This window comes from Pleuronectes platessa, chromosome 15 (genome assembly GCF_947347685.1).
Source record: "Pleuronectes platessa chromosome 15, fPlePla1.1, whole genome shotgun sequence".
In the NCBI taxonomy this organism is placed as follows: Eukaryota; Metazoa; Chordata; class Actinopteri; order Pleuronectiformes; family Pleuronectidae; genus Pleuronectes; species Pleuronectes platessa.
Genome location: NC_070640.1, coordinates 13,099,355 through 13,123,236, shown reverse-complemented (window position 1 = coordinate 13,123,236; position 23,882 = coordinate 13,099,355). Strand labels below are relative to the sequence as shown.

Sequence of the window (23,882 nt, the reverse complement as noted above, 5' to 3'; positions counted from 1 at the left end):
GAATCCCCAAGTGAACACTATGTTCTGTTCATTATAAGCACCAATGCTACTTATCATGGGCCTATATTTAAATTAATTATAGTAATTGTGTTTTCTGCTATATAGCCTGTAAAAACTGTTTTTGGGTTGCATGCAACAGAGCTTCTCTAATGTGATTCATTGTCTCATTATTGTTTCATTGTATTGTTTATATTCAACTATTACATTACATTTTTTTCTAATTTTATATAAATAATACTGTGCTAATTGAAATATATTGTTATACGTGAAGGAAAAGACTTTGGGCGTACTGCTGTGTTTAAGGCGGTTGAATGATGTCGTGTTTCAGCGTGTCAGAAAGAGTTTTTAAGTCGGGTATGTTGCTCCCTGCTTGTAGGTGACATCAGTTGCAAGGGGATGACCGAGCGCATTCATAACATCAATCTCCACAACTTCAGCAATTCTGTACTTGAGACCCTCAATGAGCAGCGCAACCGTGGGCACTTCTGTGACGTGACTGTTCGGATCCATGGAAGTATGCTGCGAGCTCACCGGTGCGTGCTGGCCGCTGGAAGCCCCTTCTTTCAGGACAAGCTGCTCTTGGGCTACAGCGACATTGAGATCCCTTCTGTGGTCTCGGTGCAATCCATCCAAAAGCTGATTGACTTTATGTACAGTGGGATCCTGCGGGTGTCTCAGTCAGAGGCCCTGCAGATCCTTACTGCTGCCAGCATCCTACAGATCAAGACCGTCATCGATGAGTGCACCCGCATCGTGTCCCAGAATGTGGGCCTGGCCGGGCCAGGGGGGTTTGCTGTTATGCCAGGAGACTCTGGTCAGGAAACACCCCGCGGCACGCCGGAGTCAGGCACCTCTGGGCCCAGCAGCGACGCAGAGTCAGGCTATATGCAAGCAACATCCCAGCAAAGCATGGATCGTGCATACTCATCACTGTACACCTACCCTGGCCTCCCTCTGCAGAACGGCACCCGCGAGCGCCCCCCTTATAATAACCCTCTGTCGACAAACTACGATTCAACTCTCAGCAATCAGAAGGACCACCAGTCTCAAGATCCGCCCTGGATAAACCGACTCCAGGAGAGGTCTCAGCAGGGCGATCGCTTCATCACAGGAGAGTCCACTCACTGCCGCAAACAAACCCGACCGTCACGCTTACCGGTCGGGGTTACAACAGGAGGGATGCACATAAAGCAGGAGGCCGAAGATGAGTACAGCTGCTACGGGGACTGCCAAGACGACAATGACCATACAGAGGGTGTAGAGAGTGAATCCAAGGTTGAAAGTTTTGACTCAGGGGTGAGCTCCTCCATCAGCACTGAGCCAGATGCTATGGAGCAGCAGCCGTACCTGACGGGCTTTGGCCGAGATGGGAGCGGGGACGGGCACCAAGGTGAAGGAATTCCAGTACAGATAGAGGTCAATGACTCGTCCCCAGAGCAAGTGCAAGAGTCAGAGGACGGGGACACATCCCACAGCACTAGTGACAGTAGCATGATGCAGCCCCTGCCAAACTCAGTCATGTCCCAGGCCCTGCAAAATGCCCCGCCCTACATGCGCCAGGCAGAATCACACACCAGCAATCTGAGGATGACCGTGACCAGCAATTCCCAAGTGATGGGCACTGCTGGAAGCACCTTCCTGCCCACACACTTTCCTACACAGACGGCTAGAGACAACAAGCCTTTGTTTTTCCTTCCCGGCCAGCAGCAGACACAGTTTGTGGCAGTGCCACCTCCTGCAATGCCATCATTCCCAAACACCATGACGGTACAGCAATTGGCAGTTCAACAGCAACAGGCTGCAATATTGGGTCAGGGGGAAAAGAAGCCCTATGAATGCACTCTCTGCAGTAAAACCTTTACTGCAAAACAGAACTACGTCAAACACATGTTTGTCCATACTGGTAAGTCCGAATGTCAGAATGAATTTTTATAGTTAGCAAGCTCAGTTAAAGGATTGTGTTCTATATTGTTAACGTAGATAGTAGCTGTGCTTCCAATAACAGCCGCACTTGATAAATATTTCTGGCTTGGAGATGCAATGAAAGCTCTAAAAAGGTGTTAAGTAAAAGAGGAAATGTTTCCTCATCATAACACAAAAACATTACTCATTCCCATTAATGCCATTATTGCAGGGACAGCATACTGCCTACTTTAAATACACAAGGTATGAGATTCTAATTTGTTCACACTGAGAAAGTGACAAGAATTCATTCCACACATCGATGTGCAAGTTGCAGTCTTATGCTCCAAGTCTGTCTCTGTCTGCATAGAAAGTTTAATAACAGAACAACAAGAGCATTTCTGAAAGCAAAAACATTCAGTTTTAAATCCTGAAAAAAAAAAAATAATAATTCAAAGTAGATTTCCAAAGTTACAGTCAACTTCAATTGACACTTTCTTTCTCGTACAAATAAGTATTATTGAATGAAATTAGTAAATAAGACATTGTGGAAATTGCTTTAGTGTATGTTAGCTATAATTTTACAATGGATAGATTTAAAATAACAGCTTAAAAATCTGTATTCTCCAGGCCACAGCCGACTGGTTTCTCTGTCATTTGACTCCCAATGCCAGTCGACTGCAGGTGCTGCACTGCCTCCATGCATCACTGACAGCCTTATTAATCACAAACCAAAGAAATTATCATCACAGAAAGAAAGAATTGGATATCATATAATTAGATGATCTCATAAAAAGTTCCTACTCAAGTGGCCATTATTATTCATAAGAATCCATTGCTTGGCCAGAGCCACCTCTTATATGAAGGCTATTTAAAACCAAATTTTCTGTTTTGCTCACACACTCGTGTGGATTCGCACGGCGATGACCTTCAGAAGAAGTGTCACTTATTTATCAAGCTCAAAAGTATTATTTGAAGGGTAAATCAGTTTGATTTAAAATGATGCTGAATTCTAATTACCACACATCTGATATATCTATAACATACATATTTTTTAATTCAGATACTTTGGCACGAGTTATATTCACAGGGTGAACCTTACAAATTCACCACAAATTGCAACTGAATAAATATTCCTAAAATTATGGATTTGTGCGATGTAGAGTTGCTGCAACAAGATAGTTGAATACATCAACCTCCGGCTGTGTAAAATTATCACAAACACTCTGATGTTTCAGACAAAACACAAACAAATCAATTAATTAAGAAAATAATCCATAATGTAGAAATAATCATGATTTGCAGCCCTATTCATTACAATACACACACCCTCAAAAAAATCTGATAGGAAAAGGACACAGCAGCACAACTGCAGGGTACACGTGCAGCAGAGGTAACATGTCACTGGCTGTAATCAGTCAGTGACATGTTACCGTATTTTTACTTAACCAGTCATTGTATTGGAAGTATGTTTCCCCGAATCAGAGTTTATCCGTAAAAATATGTGCTCGTCCATAACCGCTGATCTCCAACTGACCCTCTGAAATACCCAAAGACCAGGTCAAGGAAAAAAAATAACAAAAGGCACAAAGCACAAAGCTGAAGTGAGAGTGTGAATTATTGGTTTCATTAAATCATGGCAGGTAGCCGCACATTAATTCCCTCAGTGCAGCAGCAAACAGTAGATACACAGGACTTCATTAACTTGCACGATACAACTTGCTCATTTTGCAGTGTTATCAGTCTCTTCCTCCACTTGTTAGTTTTACATAATTATTTGTATGTTAATATTTTACAGCCCATAATGTCAGTCGAGACAATTATGTAAAATGAGATTACATCTTAACACACTCACAAACATATCAAACAGATGCATGAATTATTTGATTCCTGATCATATGGGAATTAACGCTACTGTGTCTGTGTGTGTGTGTGAGATGTTTCTCGTCTCCCTTCCCATCTTTCTGTGTGTGTAAAGTTATTTCAGCAGTTTAGAATTTTCATAAAATATCAGCTGCTGTTTTTCATATCCGAAATGGCCACAGCGCACAGATTTTAATATTTCAGTGAAGGACTTAATCAAAGTGGATGTTGTCATGATAAACAGACGCAGCTAAATCAACCTCAGAAGAAGGAAAGGAAATAAAGTGGGATGATCACAGTGAATTTTTATCTTCCCATGAATGACGATGAAAGTGACACATTTTTCTGGCATCACTCGATCATTCAGTGATAGCGCTTGTAGAATCCCGACGACTTTGCATGTACAACACATCCATCTTTATTTAGATGTTCAGAACTGATTTTCCTTAAATAAGAAAAATGAATGTCAACAGGTTGTGTAGGAGGCACATGTCTTTTCCTTGATATTTTTAATACTAATCCAGAAATTTTGTCTCCTCTTTTTTCTTCTTAATGTTTTTTTTATTTTGCATGTAAATCCAGGTGAGAAACCTCATCAGTGCAGCATCTGCTGGCGCTCATTCTCCCTGAAGGATTACTTAATCAAACACATGGTGACACACACAGGGGTGCGGGCCTACCAGTGCAGCATCTGCAACAAGCGCTTCACCCAGAAGAGTTCTCTCAATGTCCACATGCGGCTGCACCGGGGAGAGAAGTCCTACGAGTGCTACATCTGCAAGAAGAAGTTTTCACACAAGACCCTGCTGGAGAGGCACATGGCCCTGCACAGCACAGGCAGCTCCATCACGGGGCTGTCGGGGAGCGTATCCACCCCGGGCCCCGTCTCCATCCCCATGCCTATGGCTGTCCCTGAGCCTGGAGCTGGAGTGGTGGCCCTCGCCATGCCAGTGAGTGGAGGTGCTGGAGTAGGGGCCGGGGTTGGAACAGGAGTGGGTGTTGCTGCAGAAGCGAGCTGCCAAGAAGGGACCACCTACGTGTGCTCCGTCTGCCCTGCCAAGTTCGACCAAATTGAGCACTTCAATGACCACATGCGAATGCATGTCTCCGATGGATAAGTACAAATAGATAAAATTCTTTCAAAAAGAATGACAAATAAAATGGCACTAGATTTTCCTTTTCTTATTTTGAGGTATGAAGAGTAATGAGTATAGACACTGGCACATTAAGTTTCCCAAAAAAGATTTTTTTTTTGTTATTCTAAAAGAAAAAAAAAGATGGTGGCCTTAAGGCTTAGTAGTTTGATATTGATCTACTGGATGGATCCTAACTACAGGCCTCTAAATGTATGCTTTCCTAAAATACTGATTTATGTGTTGAACACTACCGAAAGGCCTACGAAAGAAACACATACACACAAACACACCTTTAGTGTAGATTTGTCTGAGTGAATATACATGTGCATTTATGTTTGAGCGTTTGTGTATTTGCATGTGTCTGTCCAAGTGTGTGCGTGCGCGCGTGTGTGTGTGTGTGTGTGTGTGTTTGTGTGTGTGTGTGTGTGTGTGTGTGTGTACATTGCCATGAGACATATATCATGGCAGTCGTGAACCCATACTGACCAGTTTGGAAACTAAAGATGTCCAAGCTTACTGTGGTATAATTTACAACAACAATAACAAAAAGAAATTGTCTGGGGTTGGGCTAAATATTCCCTCTAAGAATACTGATGGTCACAATATTGCCTTCTTATGTAAAATAAAAAAAGGAGAGTAGTTAATTTGACACTGGGTTTTATTTATTCCTATGGTATTAAGGGATTATAATGCAGCTGTTGTCAAGGTACCAATTTCAATCATTTTACTGAAATGTTAACTCACTGTCAACGGCGACAGAGACAAATATTTCTCATATGTTTTGTAATTGTTGTCCATGCATTCTGATGGTTTACTAAATTAAGGTGTGTTGACGAGACAGTATTTGAGCAAAAACATGTTTCTTTTTTTCTGAAGTTTGGAGTTTAACTCATTTGCATACACTGCCACTAATATCTTAAACGACTGTTAAGGCTAGTAGACCTCTTCCATTTCAGAACATGAGAAAAAAAGAAAGATTCTTTTGCTGGTGGTTTTTAAAGCCTTTTACAATCACAGTTATGGCAGGCTGGAATATGCGACTAAACTCTCTCCTTCATAATTGCTGCTCCTCAACTTGCACCTGACTGTTATGGGATGTAGATTTAACAAAAAATCAAAAAAGAAATTGTCACTTAGAATATTGTTTTTCAGTATCCTACATGGTTTTGATTTGATAATTCAATTAGATTTCTGGGGGGAGGGCAGGTTCAGGCAAATTGTTGATTGGAACAGTGTTTAAAAGGAGGGATTTCATTTGACTCAAATTTGAATTGGGAATAAAAGCCCCTGTGTACACTTTTCTTTACCATTGCAAGGCCATTTCAGCAGGTGGGAGCCAAGTGCATTACTCATTATGCGCTGGCTCCCCCTGAAGGCTCGAATGGCATGCAACGCTTTGAAAGGAAATACAGTATCAAAGCAAAACGAGTAGCTCCACTGATCGATCTGACACCGTCTCCTGATATACCGCAAGTCGCAGATGGATTTTCTAGACAATAGTATACATTCCTGATTTTTCTAAACACACAGACACAGCATGTACAGAAGAGATTTGGAAGCTAGTGTGCACAAGTTGTCATCCATGTATCACATCACTTAAGGCTCATTTCTGACATTTGGAATTGTTTTGAATTGCTCTGTATCTAAATTAGGACACACACACACACACAAACACACACACACACGCACACATGCAACCGCCTGCAACTGCAACCTGAAGGATTTGTTCATCTATGTGAGCAAACACTTTCGTTGTTGTGTCGCTCAAAAGAATAACTGCATACAGCGGTCTTATGAAGACCTGCTGTTTTTTCAAAAAAACAAAGTGCTAGTTTGCACATTTTCTTAAAATGCCTGTGCTTAATATTTAATCATTTTCCTTATATGAACTTCTATGATTTTTCTTTTATTCAATTTCAAAGGAAAAAAAACATTTTTTTAAATCTTGATAAGTGGACTGCATTATTTTCTTGCATATATGTTGCACTGCTTAAACCAATAAGTGCACTACTGTTAACAGAGATATTATAGTTTTAGAAAAGAGGATTTTTTTAAATCTAACATTTGGTTGTAGAGTTCACATGTAGTAGAATAGCTTTGTTTCAATTTATTCATTAAGTAATTCAGCGGTTCTTGGCTTTTGTTATTTGCTTGCACTTACCTACAGTTTAAGTATACTCGTGCCGTGTTAATGCAAGCTTTTATTTTAATTTAAATCTGTACCATTATGTGTGCTGCATCTACGTTTAACCTTTGAATTCATTATTTTTACGGAGTCAGTTCCCGACTATTCAGTTGCATTTCTATAGACACACAACAGGATTTTCCTGTGGGAACATCCAAGCCAAACAACATTAACAGTAAAACAACAAGTAATAATAAACACAGCTCCCGTCCAACTCCGTTGGCGGAGGTAATCATAGTGACTATTATTATATTATTAAGGATAACACATTTATAATGTGTGTGTGTGTGTAACATAAATGATATGTGTGTCCGAGAACAACTTTCTGTGGGTTTAAAGGTGTGTGAAGGTGATGGAATGCAGCTTCTTTGATATCTGTCTGTCACTTGTACACAGTTGTGTCCCTTCCTTAGTGTTTGTGTGTCTGTGAGTGTCTGTGAGTGGTATTTAGCCTAATCAACTGTTGATAAGTGGAATATCTGAACTGTAGGGCTTCCTTTGCAATATGCAGCACAGGTACTACGAGACGCAGCTCTCCAAACCTTTTGGGCTTCATGCAGGCACCTGCCACATTTGTTCTGAGATCTGACTAAAGCCGAGGTCAAGTGCTGTTGACTTTATTGTTTGGAGAAGCTATGTCAAGCATTTTGATGCAAAAGAATATTTCATAGAAATGCTACTAGATTTTCCGATCCCTGTGTAGTCGTGTGTGACGTGAGGTTAGGTGATGAACATGGGGAAAGATTCTGTTTTGGGCTCTTTTCCCTAGAATAACAAAAAAATTGAATGAGAAACACAGTGGAAAAGCGTGAGGCCATGGTCCTCAGTAAAGTAGCACATTATTTAACATTTGATTGGGCCTGTCTCTTACGGTGTGCATATAAGCCTAAAGTGTATGGTCTCTGTTTGTAGCTGTCGTTGCCAGGAGGGCAATATTGCTGCATGCTAGTGCTATATTTGTCTCTACACAGCACGTGGAGGGTAATCTCATGCCTTAACAGACAATGCACTAAATAGAATATGTAAGCAACTGCCGACATCTCTTTCCAACAGTATTGCCACATGTTTGGCACACAGCTCATGATGTTGGTGTCTGTCGTCCGTTCAGTACCAAGTTAAACACTGCCAATCCAACACCATCACTTCTTCGAAAGCAAAGGCAGAGACGTTTAGTTCAATTGTGTCAGTGTAACGTGTGTATTCAGTAATCTAGCATTCCTTCATGGCACCGAAAATTTTACATATTTTGTGTAAACACATATATCAAATGCACTATTGACTGTAGCTAGATGAGTACAACCAGCTTTGTGGTATCATTGGTCTAAAGAGTAGGTAAAGTAGCTCGATGTTGGTTTTTGAAATATTTGATTTCACGATTACACTATCAATCATTTCACTCTCTTCTTTTTTTGTTTCGTTTTTTTCTTTTTCTTTTTAGAATAACAAAAGTAGCCAATTCTCAACGTTATGTGGATGAGGGCTATGGATCTGTCCCATCGTCAGTTGACGTCTTGTATCATAAGGTGTTTGATAGCAGTCCAGGCTCGGAAGGGGGAGTGACTTCATCTCTCCAGTGTGTCATAACGTTTCTATAGCATACCCCCGGCTTCTTTCCTTCCCCCTGTTGCATTTTGCATCACATGGTCTTCACTGTCCATAGTTATATATTCCTTCTTCTGCTTCAGCTACTCGTGGTGGTGCTTAATTCTCTTTTCTCAGTGTTGCAATCAAGTCGGCTCAGGGTTGTCGAGGGGTTGCAACATTATCCCGAATAATAAGTCCTTATCTCAATCGTGCTTCTTCTAGTTGTTAGTTTTTTGAAGAGAAAAAAAATAAGCCTAGACTTTATGTTTGCAGAGTGTGCGCATATTTTCCAGAACAAAACATATTGAAACGTAGAAAATAGCCTTGAGCCTGCAGCTGTTTGTACTGTGTTTCAAATATATTACTGTTCATGTTTTGTTTATCTTAGTGTAGAGACATAGGGTCTACAGTACATTGTTGTCCTTCTTGCAGTATGTTTAATTCATCGTAATACTTCTGTTTTCTTTCAGACTTCCTCCTGCTTTTTTCTGGTGATCATAGTGGTGTTGTTTATACATACATAGCTTCACGCGACTGGATAAAGGTTAGTCAGTTATCGAGTCATATTTCACATTGTACTATATATATATAAATATACATATGCATATATACTTTGCATTGAGATGAAAACAAGGAAATGGGAGATACTAATGGTGAGGGTCATGTTGAGTAAGGAACAGGTTCATTTTATTCTGATAAGCATGTGTCTGTCTTCCTGTTTGTCTTTCAGTCCGTCTCCACACATTCAAAGTCAGATTTTTTATTTTCTTTTGTTTTATTTTTGAAGCATGAATAAGTCTAGGAGTAGAAAACAGAAAACACATGAAACCGCTCAGATAAATACTTAACTGCATTCTTTGTCCTTCCACAGTACACATACGAATGAAATAGATGACGTCTTACAAATATACTATATATATTTAAATATCACCGTCACCACACAGATAACGAATACATTTTCAGAGAGTTTGATAAAGACGTAATTGCAGCGAGAGTATACAGTAACCTTGTGGGATATAGGGAATATGCCTATCAAGTGCCTATCAGTACATACAGCAACTATACAGAAATATTCATAGTTTTTCTCTCCTTCATTGCACAGATACAGTATATACACAATGGTCTATGGAAAATATACTATTTATACTATTACTGCTAAAACCTGCTGGTTGTGAGTGCATCCTAAGAGAACCCTTTAAAATACCTGAAATCGTCTATACATATACAGTAAAAGGCTACATCTGCAAGCTTTATTTTTTATCGTACATTTATACAGTCTGGAGGATTCAAAGATATCAAATGCAATCACGCTGTCTCGTTTAACTGAACCAAAAATGGATTTTAAAAATATACATTTACGGGGATTATATAGTAATTGATGATTAATATATGAACTCTTGACCATTTTCTTCTTTCACGTTACTCTCTCTCATTGATATTAGGCTTTTTATTTTCATTTCGAGTGTTTCGTCACTTGCAAACAAGCCATATACTGAGCTGTACCGTACTGTACTGTATGTTTGGGGGGGAGGGCAGGGCAGTGGCACTTTGTGAACAGCAGAGGGAGCCACACATCAACTGGAAAAGGTCAAGTTAACTCACCGCGTGCCATAAGGAACCAAAATCCACACCTAGCTGGGGATATTTGGGAATCTTGTCGTGGTAAATGCTGTAATTAAATCCATAAACATGGCGGCAGTCTGATGGCTGGTGTCAAAGTACGCCACGTTGACCTTGATGACAGGCCCCTCCCCATGCAAGCCGCTGCCCGACTTCCCCACAACGACCATTAAAGTTTTTATCTTATTTGAAAGCCTTGTAGGTTTACGCGCAGCTTGAAATCGTAAAGGGCAAGCAACAAGCGACGGGAAAGAAGAAACTGGTCATTAAAACTTTAAGCTAGATTTTTTATAACCGATACTTGGGAGGCAAAACGAGATTACAAATTAGAAAGTTCTGGCTACACATGAACACACGGAATTCAAAGGTATTTTTATAAGTGGCCCGTGTAACGACATGAAAACAAAACTGAAAGGAAATATGGTTGAAGAAGAAAAAGAAAAAACTTAAATCAAGTTTCAGGACTGCGAGATGAAAAGATTTTGGGACGGTTTATTATTCTATCCCCTGTGGACTAATTACCACAGTTTTTCTCTCTAACCTTCTCAAGCCTAGTTACTGTGCCAAATTAAGAAAAAAAAAGGACCACTTTTTTTTATTTATATAACTATTGTTAAATTGGGTATGAGAGCCAAGCACAAAAAGGAAATTTTAAATATATATATATATTTAAAGTAAAATAAATCTGTAAAACTTGATCAAACAATTTATTATAATGAAATAATCATCAGACTAAGAGGAAGTGATTGCCCTCATTTTGAATCTTTAAATCCTCCATAATAAATAGCCTAGTGTTCAAGTAAATAGGAGAAAAGAGCTATGGATAACAAATACACATTTCAACGGCTTAGTTTCATAGACATGTAATGTTCAAATGAAGCGTGAATAATGTAGGCAATGTGATATAGCTAGTCCCGGTCATCCAACTGTCACACACACACAAACAGCGTCTTTTCAGATTTTAAACGATTTTCGTTTTTCAGCTTTACAGCGAAGCAGATTTTTTTAAAGTGCGACACAGCTAAACTAAGCTAAAACAACATCCAGAGTTTATTCACTATGATGCTTTCTCTCCGAACATGCAGTTATTACACTACCCTGGTGAGGTTTTCATTAAAAACATCATCGTCATCAGGTAAACCAGCATCTATCAGTCCAAATGAAGCATGCAGTCCTGTCTACACAGCTTTTCCTCCTGTAGGGGAGAACTTTGTTTTTTCGACGGAGCACAATCTCTATTTTAATGGTTCGGTATCGTTTCTTTGGTTATTTTCTTTTGCGTTCCCTCTCGCCGTCGTCTTTTAGGCTCAGTCCAGCTTGAAGAGACACTTAGCGTTTCAAACGTTTGCAGCAGCAGCAGCAGCAGCAGTATATACATAAAAAAAAAAAAAAAAAAAAAACATGCATTCCTGTTCAAGTCCAGAACATTCCTACTCCTAGTCTGGCAATTCATTTTCCACACTTAACCAACCTTATATTTCAAGACAATTCAAGATTCCCAGCGCTTTCCCACATCACATTTGATCACGTAGTAGCAAACATGGCCCATCACATTTAAGTTCATATTTCCCTCTAATAGATCACTGTCTCTTCAAATAAAATCTCATCTCAAGTCAAAATTCTGCCACGAGATCGCAAACCCTTATAAGCTTCTAGTCCAGTTTCTACTTTGGTGGACTGGTTCTAAACACAACGTGCACTATGCTATCACTCTGTGTAGGTCGAGAAGTCCAGGCTCCACGATGTTGACTCAGCCGACACGTGAAGTCGGTCATAACGGACGTGCAGACTTAAAGAAAGAAAAAAAAATCATCACTGTAATGATCCTACACGGCCGGTGGTGGTAGTTTGTAGAGAAACGGGGGCCATGCTTATCATTAGGAGTCAAATGAGAAAATAAATTCAATCTGTGCTAGACAATGTTTGTTTTCGACAAACCAAAGAAGGGTAAATAAAGATAATTTAATTTTTATGGAGAAACTAACCTTTATTTTCTATATGTTTGTTGGGGTGGGGTGGGGGTGGGGGGGGGGGGGGGGGGTTCGGCGGTTGTTTTATGGTTTTCTTTTGTTCTTCTTCTCATGGCAGGGTGCTCGTCTGTGTTTGGTCACTTGATCGGTTGTGTGTGGTTTTGTTGTGGTTGTGTTCATTTGCCTCCTGTAGACCAAAATAGTTTCTTTTTTATAAGACATGCAACAAAACATTAAAAAATTTTAAAAAAAATGAATCGGACGCAGTAGCTGTGATGTAAAACTATTGCATGTTGAAACAAGATTGTAAGTGTTGCATCGTTCCTCTGACGAAACACAATAACCCTCAGTAATCATTGGTCGTGTCTTCTACACACACACTCAGCAAACGAGTGTTCACATTGGATTCTGTCTGGATAGTTCGTCTGACCTTTTTTGTTGTTGTCGTTGTCGTCGGTTTTCTTCAAATATTGGCACTGTCTAATATTTTAAGCCTGTCCCTAAAATACTAATCTGACATTGTGACTTTAGAGTATATTTAGCCATTTATACTTGAGATGGACCAAGATGTTAAGTTTGCACATATTTGTAGGTTGTTTATTAAGCCAAAAAAAAAAAAAGACACCAAGGAAAGAGAAGAATAATCGTCATGATAAGAATTCATAACTTTCAATCGCATCAATTCAAAGTCCAATGTAAGCACGTATTCGTCTTTAACGTTCACAGCCGGTCGTCACGTCACAATGAAAAGGAATTAAACTCGAAAATGGATTTAAACGTCACAATCTGGCCCAAATGTTTCAGGAAGTGATGATCTATTTTTCTAATAATAACAACACATCACTTGTAAGCAGAATGTGAAGACAATTCAACTTTAGGTTTCCTCCTTGGGTCTAATTCTTGGTGAATCTGCTGTAAAGGCTTCATCCTGTGTTTTTTTTAAATAGGAAATACGATTACTGTAAATTCATGCGAGGTTTTTTTTGCTTCACCTGGGACGAAGACAGAATTGCTCAAATATTAGACATTTCAAATCCGTAACTCCACGTCGCCCTAATATATATAAAGAAGTATATTTTCATCTGGCTTTCAGGCTTTTTGCAGCCATATCTTGTACGTAGTTGCTTTTTGTAAACATGCACTTGAGTTGAACTTTATAAATGTGTATATTTTGTTAGGCTGGTTCTTGTTTTTGCCCACATTAGCTCGATATTTCCCTGATTTCCCTTAAAGAAAATACTTCTCCTATAGAGTTTTGAACTTGGCAAAAGTGGAGCTGTTGTAGTAAAAGGTAGTTAACATCACAACTAAGCAACCCTGAAATATATGCTGCAGTTACGTGTTTTCAGTTTGTTTTTGATAATAATAATAATTTATGCTCCAAGTTGGTTTGTATTTTATTATTATTATTATTATATTATGATTATTATATTATTATTATTATTATTAATGTTGTAATGAAACAAGCTTGTTTGAAATGTATTGACTGCTGTTTTGAAATAGGGGATAGAGTCTTTTTTTTTTTTTTATGTGTGTGCAAGAAAGTTTTTTTCTTTTAATCAAATGATTTGTCAAACACTGGACTGGAGCAAGTTTCCAACATTTCCAAGTTGAAAGATGTATTTGACAGACATAACTGCACAGACCCCCCCCCCCCCCCCGGCCGTACAGGGGGTGACTCAACACGTCCGCCATCCTCCCATTTAAAAACAGGTGTCATTTAGACGTGAGACATTTTTCGACATTTCCTTTGTGCTGGTTAATTGTATTTGTGTGATGGGTTACATGTAATGGAAAGTATTTATTAGGGTCCTACTTCCAAATTATTACATTTCATCGATTTTTGTTTTTCTGAGGAAGAGAGAGAGAGAGAGAGAGAGAGCGCGCTCACTTTAATATTGTGGAAGACCTTGTAAAGGGACACGGCACGGGAGCGCTGCGGCTCTCGAGTTCACCTCCATGTTCTTACCACGTCGAGCAGATATGACTCATGACACCAAGCACCACTTCTCAAACCAGAAAAGAGATTTGCACTAGACTTATTTTGGTCTTCTATCTAAAGCAATATAATTCACTCAACACATTTTGAATCCATAGTATCTGACGTTCGTCTGCCCACGGTGGGAATGCTGAGTAAATGGTGATATTTGACCAAGTTTTAATTTATTATTTTGTATTCAAAGGTACAGAATTGTTGCCCTTTTGAAAAAAAATGCACACGACATCCACATACTGTTCGTAGCAGTTCTTTCTCTCACCCAGCAGTACCCTGAGTATTAGTGTCCAGGTTGGAGGGGCATTAAAACTGTGGTTTCCTCCTGTGATTGTTTTTGGACAAATCAAGCAGCGCTTACAGATCTGGAGTCAGGAACAGGGGGACGTATGAGGGAAGGAATCATTTCCCATGAGTCACCTGTCGAATTTGTCTCCGTCACACAGCCGACCACTCGTTCAAAGACGCAACACAAATACCAAAAGATGAGCCCAGCTGTCCACTGTCGTGCACACCTCCCCCCTTAAAAACACTCGTCTTGTATCTCCGCATAGGGAGTGCTTTTCATCCGGCACGTCACAACAAAAAAAAATGCTTCAAAGTTGAAACGACATTGAAATACTTTTTCGAGAAAAAAAGAACTCCAAATGCACCTTTTGTCATTTCCACATCGCATCATTTGGCGACGTATGTAGAGAACCTGTGTCCACCAAAATCTATCATCCTTCATCCTTTTTCAAACGAGGCCGCTCACGGCAGCGTCACGTCCCGGCCTCGGCTTCGTTCATTTTGTTGATGGATAAGTGTAAATTTTTTCAATAATTCACAAACAGCAAAACTTCACCATTTTATCTGGATGTAGTGGCTTTTCCTGTTTTTCACCGCGTTGTGGTGTTGTTGAAAGATGTTGCGGTTTGTCTAAATATGTTGCGTGTTAGAGGAAGCATAAGTATGTGCCTTCTTGTAATCTCCTTGGTGAGCTCGTTATTATTGAGAAGCTGAAGCCAGCCAATTGTGTTTGCACTAAAACCAAATTGCTTTTGTGATGTAGACTATTTAAGCAAGCTTGTTGCGTCACTTTAACCGTACAGTATGCATGAGGGTGAAATTGGTAAGTCTAGGGCTAGAGCTCTCATCTGTTGACCTGTAAACCAGTGCAGCTTAGAGGATCTTGTGAATATATCTTGGCTTAGTTTCGCATTCAGTTTTCTATTCCATCTCCTTACTCATCAAGTTTGTCACAATTTCAACAGTTTAAAAAATTAAAAAATAAATAAAAATAAAAATCGAAAAACATAAAAAATCAAATAACACATACCATGAATACAATACAGCTTTTACTTTCACATGCCACAGTTAGAGACTTACACAACTGCAGTAGAGACGTTCATTTCTCTGAATCCATGGGAGCGCATGAGTATAAGGGGTCGCCTCAAGACTATTGGTCAAATTAATTTAGGTTGTTTTTGACAATACAAATTTGTATTTATTACATATTTCGTTGACATCTGAGAAAGGCCTACATGCTTTGAGTCTTACAAATGCACCTTATTCATGTCAGTCCATGTGGGGGGGAAAAAAAAATAAAGAAAAAAGGCTGGCAACGTAATATCTCTGATTTAGCACCTTACTACACAGCATGTTTTCACTTTATGCCAGTTTAACTATTCTTCCATATGTATGATTTCAGAAATAAATCTCATATTTTGTGAAATTGTTTCATGGGATGTGCCAAAGTTTGGAGGCGATCTCCCAAGTGTTTATGCTTATCATTTTCTTTTTTTTCCTCCTTCAGTTATAGCAATGGTATGTTTCCTATAGCAGTGTGTGGAATCAATTTATCTCAGCAAACAGTATCATTACTTGCCATTTTACAATAAGCCCTGTATTTCACATATATTTACCAGTGATGTGTATTTGTTATTATAAAGAAAATAGCCGTAAAAGCTTCATTATGTTACATAATATTGTGACTTTTTTCGAAAAACTGTGAAGACTTATCTTGCATATACTTTATACAGAAGTATTAAGCCTTAATACAAAAGACTAAAAAAAGTGTGGAAGAATAAACTGATTGTTGCTAAGTAAGGATGATTTTTGTAAATGTTACCAGCACTTTTTTTGTAATTTTCACTCTCTGAGGTATTGTACAAGTTCAAGCTGTTTGTGAAGTTTGATTATGAAGGAATAAAAACTAGTACTTTCCTGTACTTCACAGAAAGTCTTGTTGCCGTTTTATTTTGCTCTCCTTGTTCTTGACAGATCGGTGGATTCTCTCGTGAATGAACTCAAAATACACCACATGTAAATATAATTCTTTTTTAAAACCTTTTGCCTTCAGGTTTCCCCACATGACCTTTCACATAACTGCACTTCTAAGAAACTAAATCCATAAAACCACAGATAAATAAGTGGTAATTAGGCAAATTAATCCCATTAATACTGTACGTTTTACTAATTTATTATTATGGGATGTGAGGTGTGATGAAACCCTGCACAACAGACTGGGAAAAATTGATTTCCATCCTTTAATAACATCGTTTGATACAATTAAACAAGGTCTAATTTTGAATATTAAAATTGTTATGGTTTATGATATATGGCTCCTTATTTAGGTGGTAACCTGCAGAGCACATTAGAGAATAAAGAATGTGCTCTTTATTGTTGCCTGCTCTAAATGCGGGATTCAGGCTGCATTGAAGATTTATTAGTGGGATTGAATAATAAGTATTTTTTAAATGCCTGTCTGAGGAAAATGGCCACTCCGCCCTGGCTTGGCTTTATATCTCCTGATCATTCATTTTTTCTGAGCTTTCAACTTTATGTATTCAGACTAAAACCACACTGTCAATACAAATGAAAAAATACAGTGGTAGCCTAATTACCCAAGTGATATGTGATTATTTAAATAGAAAAAAATACACATTTTTCATTCTACATAAAGTTAATCACAGTCTTGGTACCTGATCACATATTGGTGAAATGCAGGGAAACGTGGGCTCGTTGAGTAATGACTGTGACACACATCACCAGTGGTTCGAGCAGATCCATTTTTAGATACGCAAGAAAATTACACAAGTGATTCTGCATCCATTCATTTTAAATGCTAATTTAAGGACACTTTGTAACCAGACTGTGTTTGTTCATTTATTTCTACAGCGTGCTCATCCTTTATTTAGCAATATATATATATATATATATATATATATATATATTTTATTATGATGTAACGTGTTATTGTGCCATTTTGCGAAAGAGGATGGAGAAAAACAATATAATGTAGAATTTATTGCAATGCATTAACACCCTATAATGTATCAATATCTCTAAGCTTTCAATAACCTCTTTTAACAGCAGCAGTAGTAACAGTTCCAAATATATATAGCGTATTGTGTTGTATATGTATTATATTTAATATGATGGTTCAGTGTCCACTACATGTACTTTACATGTATGAGTCAGATACTTCTCCCAAGTTCTATGATAGAAAAATGATGTAGTTGCTTTTTCACCATAAAAAAATCACTGAGAAACACAAGCACGCGCAGAGGGTACGTGAGCGCGCTTCTTTTCACACTCGTTTGCATTTGTCGCCCTCTGCTGTTAGTCAGCAGCATATCAGGCCGAGGATTATGGTGAGGGGGTGTGGACCTTGAGAGCACGTCTGTGCAGCGTCACCGCTACAATAAAAACTATCAATGAGTCAGTGCTGTGACGTCTAGAGAAATACCTTTCTTCTTGTGGGCTAAATATCTCGTTCATCAAATCACATTCAGTTGTGAAAGTCATCCAATCAGTTTAGTACAAGTGTATCAGATGTCTTTCCTGTCAAAGTTTGTCTGCTCCGTTATGATTGGCTGTGGATGTGCCCAAAACTATTTACCCAGTCACACATGTTCATGTTTGAGCGCAACTGAGGACACAGACAAGTTCATTGCTGGACTTTAGACCTTTCATTAGTTTATATTTAGTGGTGGACTGGTTTCAAAGGTCGAGCTGTGTATTAGGAGCAGTTCATGGGAAAGATGTATTTTGATAAGTAGGGTCGGATTGAAGTATATATAAAGTCACAACTGAACCAAAAGATAGTAGAAAAAAATTAAAATCACCTTAGGCTCTGTCATACCATGATTAGTATTTTTCATTAATTTGGGCTTATTTTGATTAACTGAAGTAATTTGAAAAAAAAAAGTATAAGTAGAGCCCTGGTGAAAATGGTTGTTATTCTTCCATATTAGAGAAATACACGTTGTACAAATAAGCTTAGTTCATCTAGATTTATTGTGGTTACTCAACATTGCAGTCTGGTACATGTCAGTCTTTTCCAAAGTTTTACGGGTAGTGATTTGGACCTTAATGTTACACCATGCATTTATTCTAATGTGAACACGATGCATGACCTTCTTGACATCTCTGTTCATGCCAACCCACTGGTAGGTACTGGTTTTCACCCCCATGCTGGTTGTGGTGTAGTAAATCAAACTGGGCTCAGAGAGCAATTCAGATCAGCTGTGAAGTTAAGTTACCCTACAAAATAACTTAAGTGTAAAACTAGTTCGCCATTGACCGGTCAAGTCTTTTTCACAAGCAGCCAACACCCGGGTGTTATACACTACAATCCTCGTAGTGACCGCGGTCAAACCAGGAAGGCTCAGGAGGAGATAAGCACGAGTAAATATAGCAGTTGGGTGTAATCCACTTCGTGCATTGCATTATCCAGCAAGTGCCCATCTCATGGTTACAGTGGAGGAGACAAGTCGACATCAATGGTTAAGTTTGTTCCCAGAATAAATTTATTCGGTTTGGGACCATACAAACCTAGTGAATGACAGGAGGAGGTATCTGTTCTTACAGGAATGACATTGGTAAAGAGGATGCGGAACGTTTAAAATCATAAAAGATGCACAACATACAGCCATCGCCCACAGCTAGTGGTGAGACACTATAGTTTGTTCCCATAAATAAGGCAGAACGCTGAGTCCATAGAAATGGTAAGTTATTACATTTAGCCGAATTGAACAGTGGATGTGACAACATGATGAATTTACATGACTTTCTTCAGCTCGTCGTACAGAACCAGCACAAAGGCGCCGCCCATGCCTCTGAGCACGTTGGACAGGGCTCCCTTGAAGAAAGCCTTGCCACCCTCGTCGCGTGCGATCTTGCGCCAGCAGTCAATTGTTCCGCTGTACATGATGTCGGCTGAGGAAGGAGAGAAAAAACACAAATTAGACGAATGCAGGAATATTTTTCACCCATTGCGTAATGTGGATTTGTATTTATTGCTCAGTACTCCCTTTCCAATGTTCATGTGTCAGGTAGTCATGTGACTCCATTAAGACCAACAAGCTCACCTCCTTTGCGTCCAGACTGCATCATCATACGTCTACGGACTGTGTCGAAGGGGTATGAAGTCAGACCAGCGACGGCTGTCACGGACTGAGCAATCATCCAGCTCACCAAAATGCTCTGCTTCTGGGAATCTGGGAGCATGCCTGAAAACACAGAAGGAAAAATTAGATCTAGTAGAAGCAGATTCAACTCTTCAGGTGATCTGCTGGGGTCAGTTTACTGTCAACATACCCTTAGCGGTGTCGTAGATTCCGAAGTATGCAGCTCTGTAGATGATGATTCCCTGCACAGACACATTGAAGCCCTGGTACAGGCCCCTGAGACCATCAGACTTGAAGATCTTCGTCAGGCAGTCACCCAGACCGTTGAACTCTCTCCCTGCTCCGGGCTTTCCAACATCGGCGGCGAGACGGGTACGGGCGAAGTCAAGGGGGTACACGAAGCACAGGGAGGTTGCTCCAGCAGCACCGCCGGAGGCCAGGTTACCGGCGAAGTACCTCCAGAACTGGGCGCGCTTGTCGACACCATCAAGGAAGATCTTCTTGTACTTGTCCTTGAAGGCGAAGTTCAGGGCCTGGGTGGGGAAGTACCTGATGACATTGGCAAGGTTACCTCTCCAGAAAGAAAGGAATCCCTGCTCCTTGGGGATACGGACCACGCAGTCGATAATGCCCTTGTACTGCATATCTGCGGTGATCTGCTTACTGGCATGTTGGACCTAAAAGAGGGAAACAGAATCAGAGAAAGTTTGTTTAAAATGGAGAAGTCAATTGACTTGTGACCACTTCACAATCACAAGGTCCCCTTGTTGTGACCTTGGAAGACGATGAAGTTGTAAAAATGTGCATCCCAGTCTCCGAGAGAACAATTCGACAGCTCATACTAAGAGAGCATTGGCAGTCAATTAACAATATCTGTGATTCATTTGAATCACAATTGCTAGAATATGGGTTAGGGTCAATTGATTGAGAAAGAAATCGTACTGTGACGCGATCAGGGGTCAATACTGAGGGGAATGCGAACGATGTCACTGAGCAGGTTTAACAGAAAAATTGGTTAAAGTCGTTGACCCGGCTGAGTGACTGAGGCCGGGCCTCCTCCCACCTAGCTTAGCTAGCGTTAAGGATGAGCCTTAGCCGCTGCGTCGATATCAAACATTAATAGCGTGAAAAAATACATTAGATCCAGCATCCAACAACTATACAATATTGTTTGTTGCTGGTTAACAGAAGGAGTTGCCCTGTGTTTGGACACAGTGTCCCAGTGTCCCTACAAGCGTTTGTCCTTTGTTAGCTGCGCAGGCTAAGGTTAACGTGTGAAGCTAGCGCTAGCAGCCGGTCTCGTGTAGGTCATTTCCCCTCACATGATGACCTCAGATCCTTGAACCGGTCTCTCATCACTCTTTCATCGTTTCCACACATACGACACACAAGGCTGAGTTTACTCACGGTGCCATGTGAGCGGCACCGAAGCAGACGAGCTCTTTACTGGGTTTCAATGGAAGTTAGCAGGAGCCCAGCAGCTAGCCGGCTAACGCCGCCAATCTACCGGAAGACGGAGGATCTGTTACCTGAAGGAGCAGCTTCACTCTCTCGATGGGGGCGACCGCTGTCTTGGAGATGGCGGCGGAGATGCCACCGGCCAAGAAGTCCTTGGCGAAGGAAACTGCTGTCTCATTCATGTTGCGATTTTGTCGATGTGCTGCTCAAGGAACCAGTAAACTCAACGTATCCCCACTGCCCTCTACAGATGATTGCTTGCACCGACGAAATGGCCGATTGTGCTGCTGCGTTGCGGATTTATCCGGTGTCGCGTATCGCGAGACACCGCGAGACACCGCGAGAGCCGGGAGCCGGGAGCCGAGCCCATTGGCCAATCCCCCAGCGTCACGCTTCCGTCGACCAATTACAACGCGATGTGGGCCTGTTACGTAAACCTTCTCCTGCGCGAGGAAATCTTGATATTAGAAAAGTTGAATTAATTGAGACAGAAAAGATAAACGGGCCTTAACGGGAACTCGTTGTGGTTTATTCTCCAGCTGTATGTCCCAGATCAGAGGAGACAGCAGCTGCTTGTGTCTGAATCCCACTGATCTGAGTCTCAGGGACACTGAGCTGCAGTGTCAAGGACTAATCACCACAGTGAATCCCAATGAGCTCCCATTTAAAATCTCAGCCACTGGGCCTGTAAGTAATAATACTGTGTTACCTTCCAATGAGATGTTTTATATAACCCAACCTGTTATATGTATATATATATACATTAACAGGTGAACTGATTCAGCCTGTGGGGGGTTCTCGTCTGTTCACACATGAGCTATTTGTAAACCCTGCCTGTCATTAGAGGCCATGTTTGACCTCATCCTCCAAATGTTCTTGAGAAACATAGGATTCTACTGGCTCTGCTGGCAGTGAGTACAAGTAATCAGATCCTTTACATAAGGTAAAAGTATAGAGTACTATTGTAGCAATATACAACTTTATGCAGCTCAATTCAGAAAAGGCTGAAGTGATCTTTCTAATGAATGACCTTGCATGCCGAGTACAGCGGCTTATTGGTTCACTGGCAGGAAATTGAAATTCAGCATTAAGAAACCTCAGTATCACATTTGATTCACAACTAAATTCTGAAGCCTGTGATCAAATCAGATGCGTCTTTCCCTGACCAACAAAAGCTTATGTCTCCTCACGCCTGGCCAAGCAATGCATTAACATGTACCAGTCAATCCTCAGTGTCAAAACACTACTGGTCACATTCTAACCATTACAAGCAAATGGGGCTTTTTTTTCTCTCCTATTCTTGAATCTCTTCACTGGCACCCAGTTAACTTTAGGATTGAATTTAAGATTCTTGTCTCACTTTTTACAGCTAAGCACAGTCCAGCCCCTGCTATATTACAGAGTTGCTAACTCCAAGCTGTAACCTTCAGAACTTCCAACCAACACTTACTAGTTGTAGTTGAGTGAAGTCATGTAAAGGGCACCAGGCTCTCTGAGGCTCTGGGATTCCTTACCAGGTTATATAAAACTTTCAAGGACTTAGCCTGTTTTAAATCATTGTTTAAAACATTTCTCTTTATAGGAAAGGCTTTTAAAGGCCACATTTAGACAGATCTTAATGGGTATTTATTTGTCACATTCTCTTTTAGCGTCTCTTTTTAATTTAGTTTAGTCTTGTTTTGCTCTGTGTTGTTTTATTCCCATGTATTTAGTGTATTTAGTTTATATTTATTTAAGTGTGTTATACCCTTGTTCAGATACGTCCTATTGAAATAAAGGTATTATTATTGCAATAAGTAAAAAGTAGAAGACCACAATTTTTTTTAGCACAGTGTGTTTAAGCAGACCTACCGCAAAGTAACAGTATTCATTATTATTATTTGTATGTTACTAATATTACAAAATGTGTGTGTGACAATTTTAGGTACTTTTGCACTATTGGTTTGTTTGATAAGTAAAGGTATTTCAGAAACACTGAATGTTATATTATTAATAATACATTTTAGTTCTACCTATGCTATGTTAAGTTCTTTGTGTGTGTGTGGAAACTGTACATACTTAATACCCTGCTGGCTTGTTTAATGGCCAATTGAGGTATCACCTGTGATATGTACACCCTGTTTTCCATGTGAAATCTTAATCAGTCTTTTAAATGTAGCTAAGTAAAATTTACAACAATTCCTCCTGAAAAATAGATAAGTATCAAGTGGCAGACAATTAAAATTCCCAAGGACATGCAAGCCCCCCCTAACTTTTCACTTAAGTACAGTACATAATGTACCTAGTTTTACGACACTGATGGTTGGCACCTGTTGAAATGCTCTGTGTGGAATTTGTGGCACTGTGTAGCTGGAATGGTATTTAGAAGCAGTGCTGCATTCATTTTGCCCACTAGAGGGCGACATGAGACTGAAGTTCTTTATTTAGCTCTCATAAAAACCGGAAGTGAGTAAGTCCCATTCATTCTAAAGTTCCTATGACCTAGAAGCCGGCTGAGGGAGGCCTGACCATAGACTGTATATAGGGACGGACATATCACTGGCTTCCGGTTGCACCTCAGGTCTCAATGTCAAAACAATAATAACTCCTCATATGTCTCCGTCACAGTTAATGAATATGTTTTATTTCAAGCCTCATCAAGCAACAGAACTGGAAGTGACGCGTGGCTCTCGTTGTGATGAGGCCAGCTGTTGAACGTAGTTGTCTCCGGGGGCCTTGTTGATGGCTTATTATACCAAACCACGTGCGGTGTGGCCACACAGAACCCCCGATAAGAGC

At 40.0% G+C, this 23,882-nt stretch overlaps 3 protein-coding genes across 4 annotated transcripts in view; 2 read left to right on the top strand and 1 right to left on the bottom strand.

Annotated features, from left to right (window-relative positions):
• Window positions 1-16,474, top strand: part of zbtb20 (zinc finger and BTB domain containing 20) — a 33,370-nt gene extending 16,896 nt beyond the window's left edge. For both annotated transcript variants that reach the window (XM_053440993.1, XM_053440995.1), the window contains exons 3-4: window positions 377-1,903; window positions 4,348-16,474. In XM_053440993.1, coding sequence (XP_053296968.1) covers window positions 397-1,903; window positions 4,348-4,883 — 2,043 coding nt within the window. In that variant the 5' untranslated portion in view covers window positions 377-396 and the 3' untranslated portion in view covers window positions 4,884-16,474. The remainder of the gene's footprint in view (window positions 1-376; window positions 1,904-4,347) is intronic.
• Window positions 16,475-18,515: 2,041 nt separating this feature from the next.
• Window positions 18,516-21,392, bottom strand: si:dkey-251i10.1 (uncharacterized protein LOC100038774 homolog). The gene is made up of 4 exons (XM_053440996.1): window positions 21,176-21,392; window positions 19,837-20,323; window positions 19,608-19,748; window positions 18,516-19,455 (listed from the first exon to the last, which is right to left on the bottom strand). Exons 1-4 carry the CDS (start codon window positions 21,284-21,286, stop codon window positions 19,298-19,300), a joined length of 897 nt encoding a protein of 298 aa, XP_053296971.1. The 5' UTR covers window positions 21,287-21,392; the 3' UTR covers window positions 18,516-19,297.
• The window catches only part of LOC128457419 (GDNF family receptor alpha-4), a 28,214-nt gene continuing 25,707 nt past the window's right edge, over window positions 21,376-23,882 (top strand). The window contains exon 1 of the mRNA XM_053442098.1: window positions 21,376-21,535. Coding sequence (XP_053298073.1) covers window positions 21,376-21,535 — 160 coding nt within the window. The remainder of the gene's footprint in view (window positions 21,536-23,882) is intronic.

Coding starts and splice junctions, on each gene's coding strand:
- si:dkey-251i10.1 (XM_053440996.1), bottom strand. CDS start 21,286: ATGAATGAGACAGCAGTTTCCTTCGCCAAGGACTTCTTGGCCGGTGGC. Junction 19,749..19,836: donor AATCTACGACACCGCTAAGG/GTATGTTGACAG, acceptor CTGTGTTTTCAG/GCATGCTCCCAGATTCCCAG. Junction 19,456..19,607: donor GCAGTCTGGACGCAAAGGAG/GTGAGCTTGTTG, acceptor CTCCTTCCTCAG/CCGACATCATGTACAGCGGA.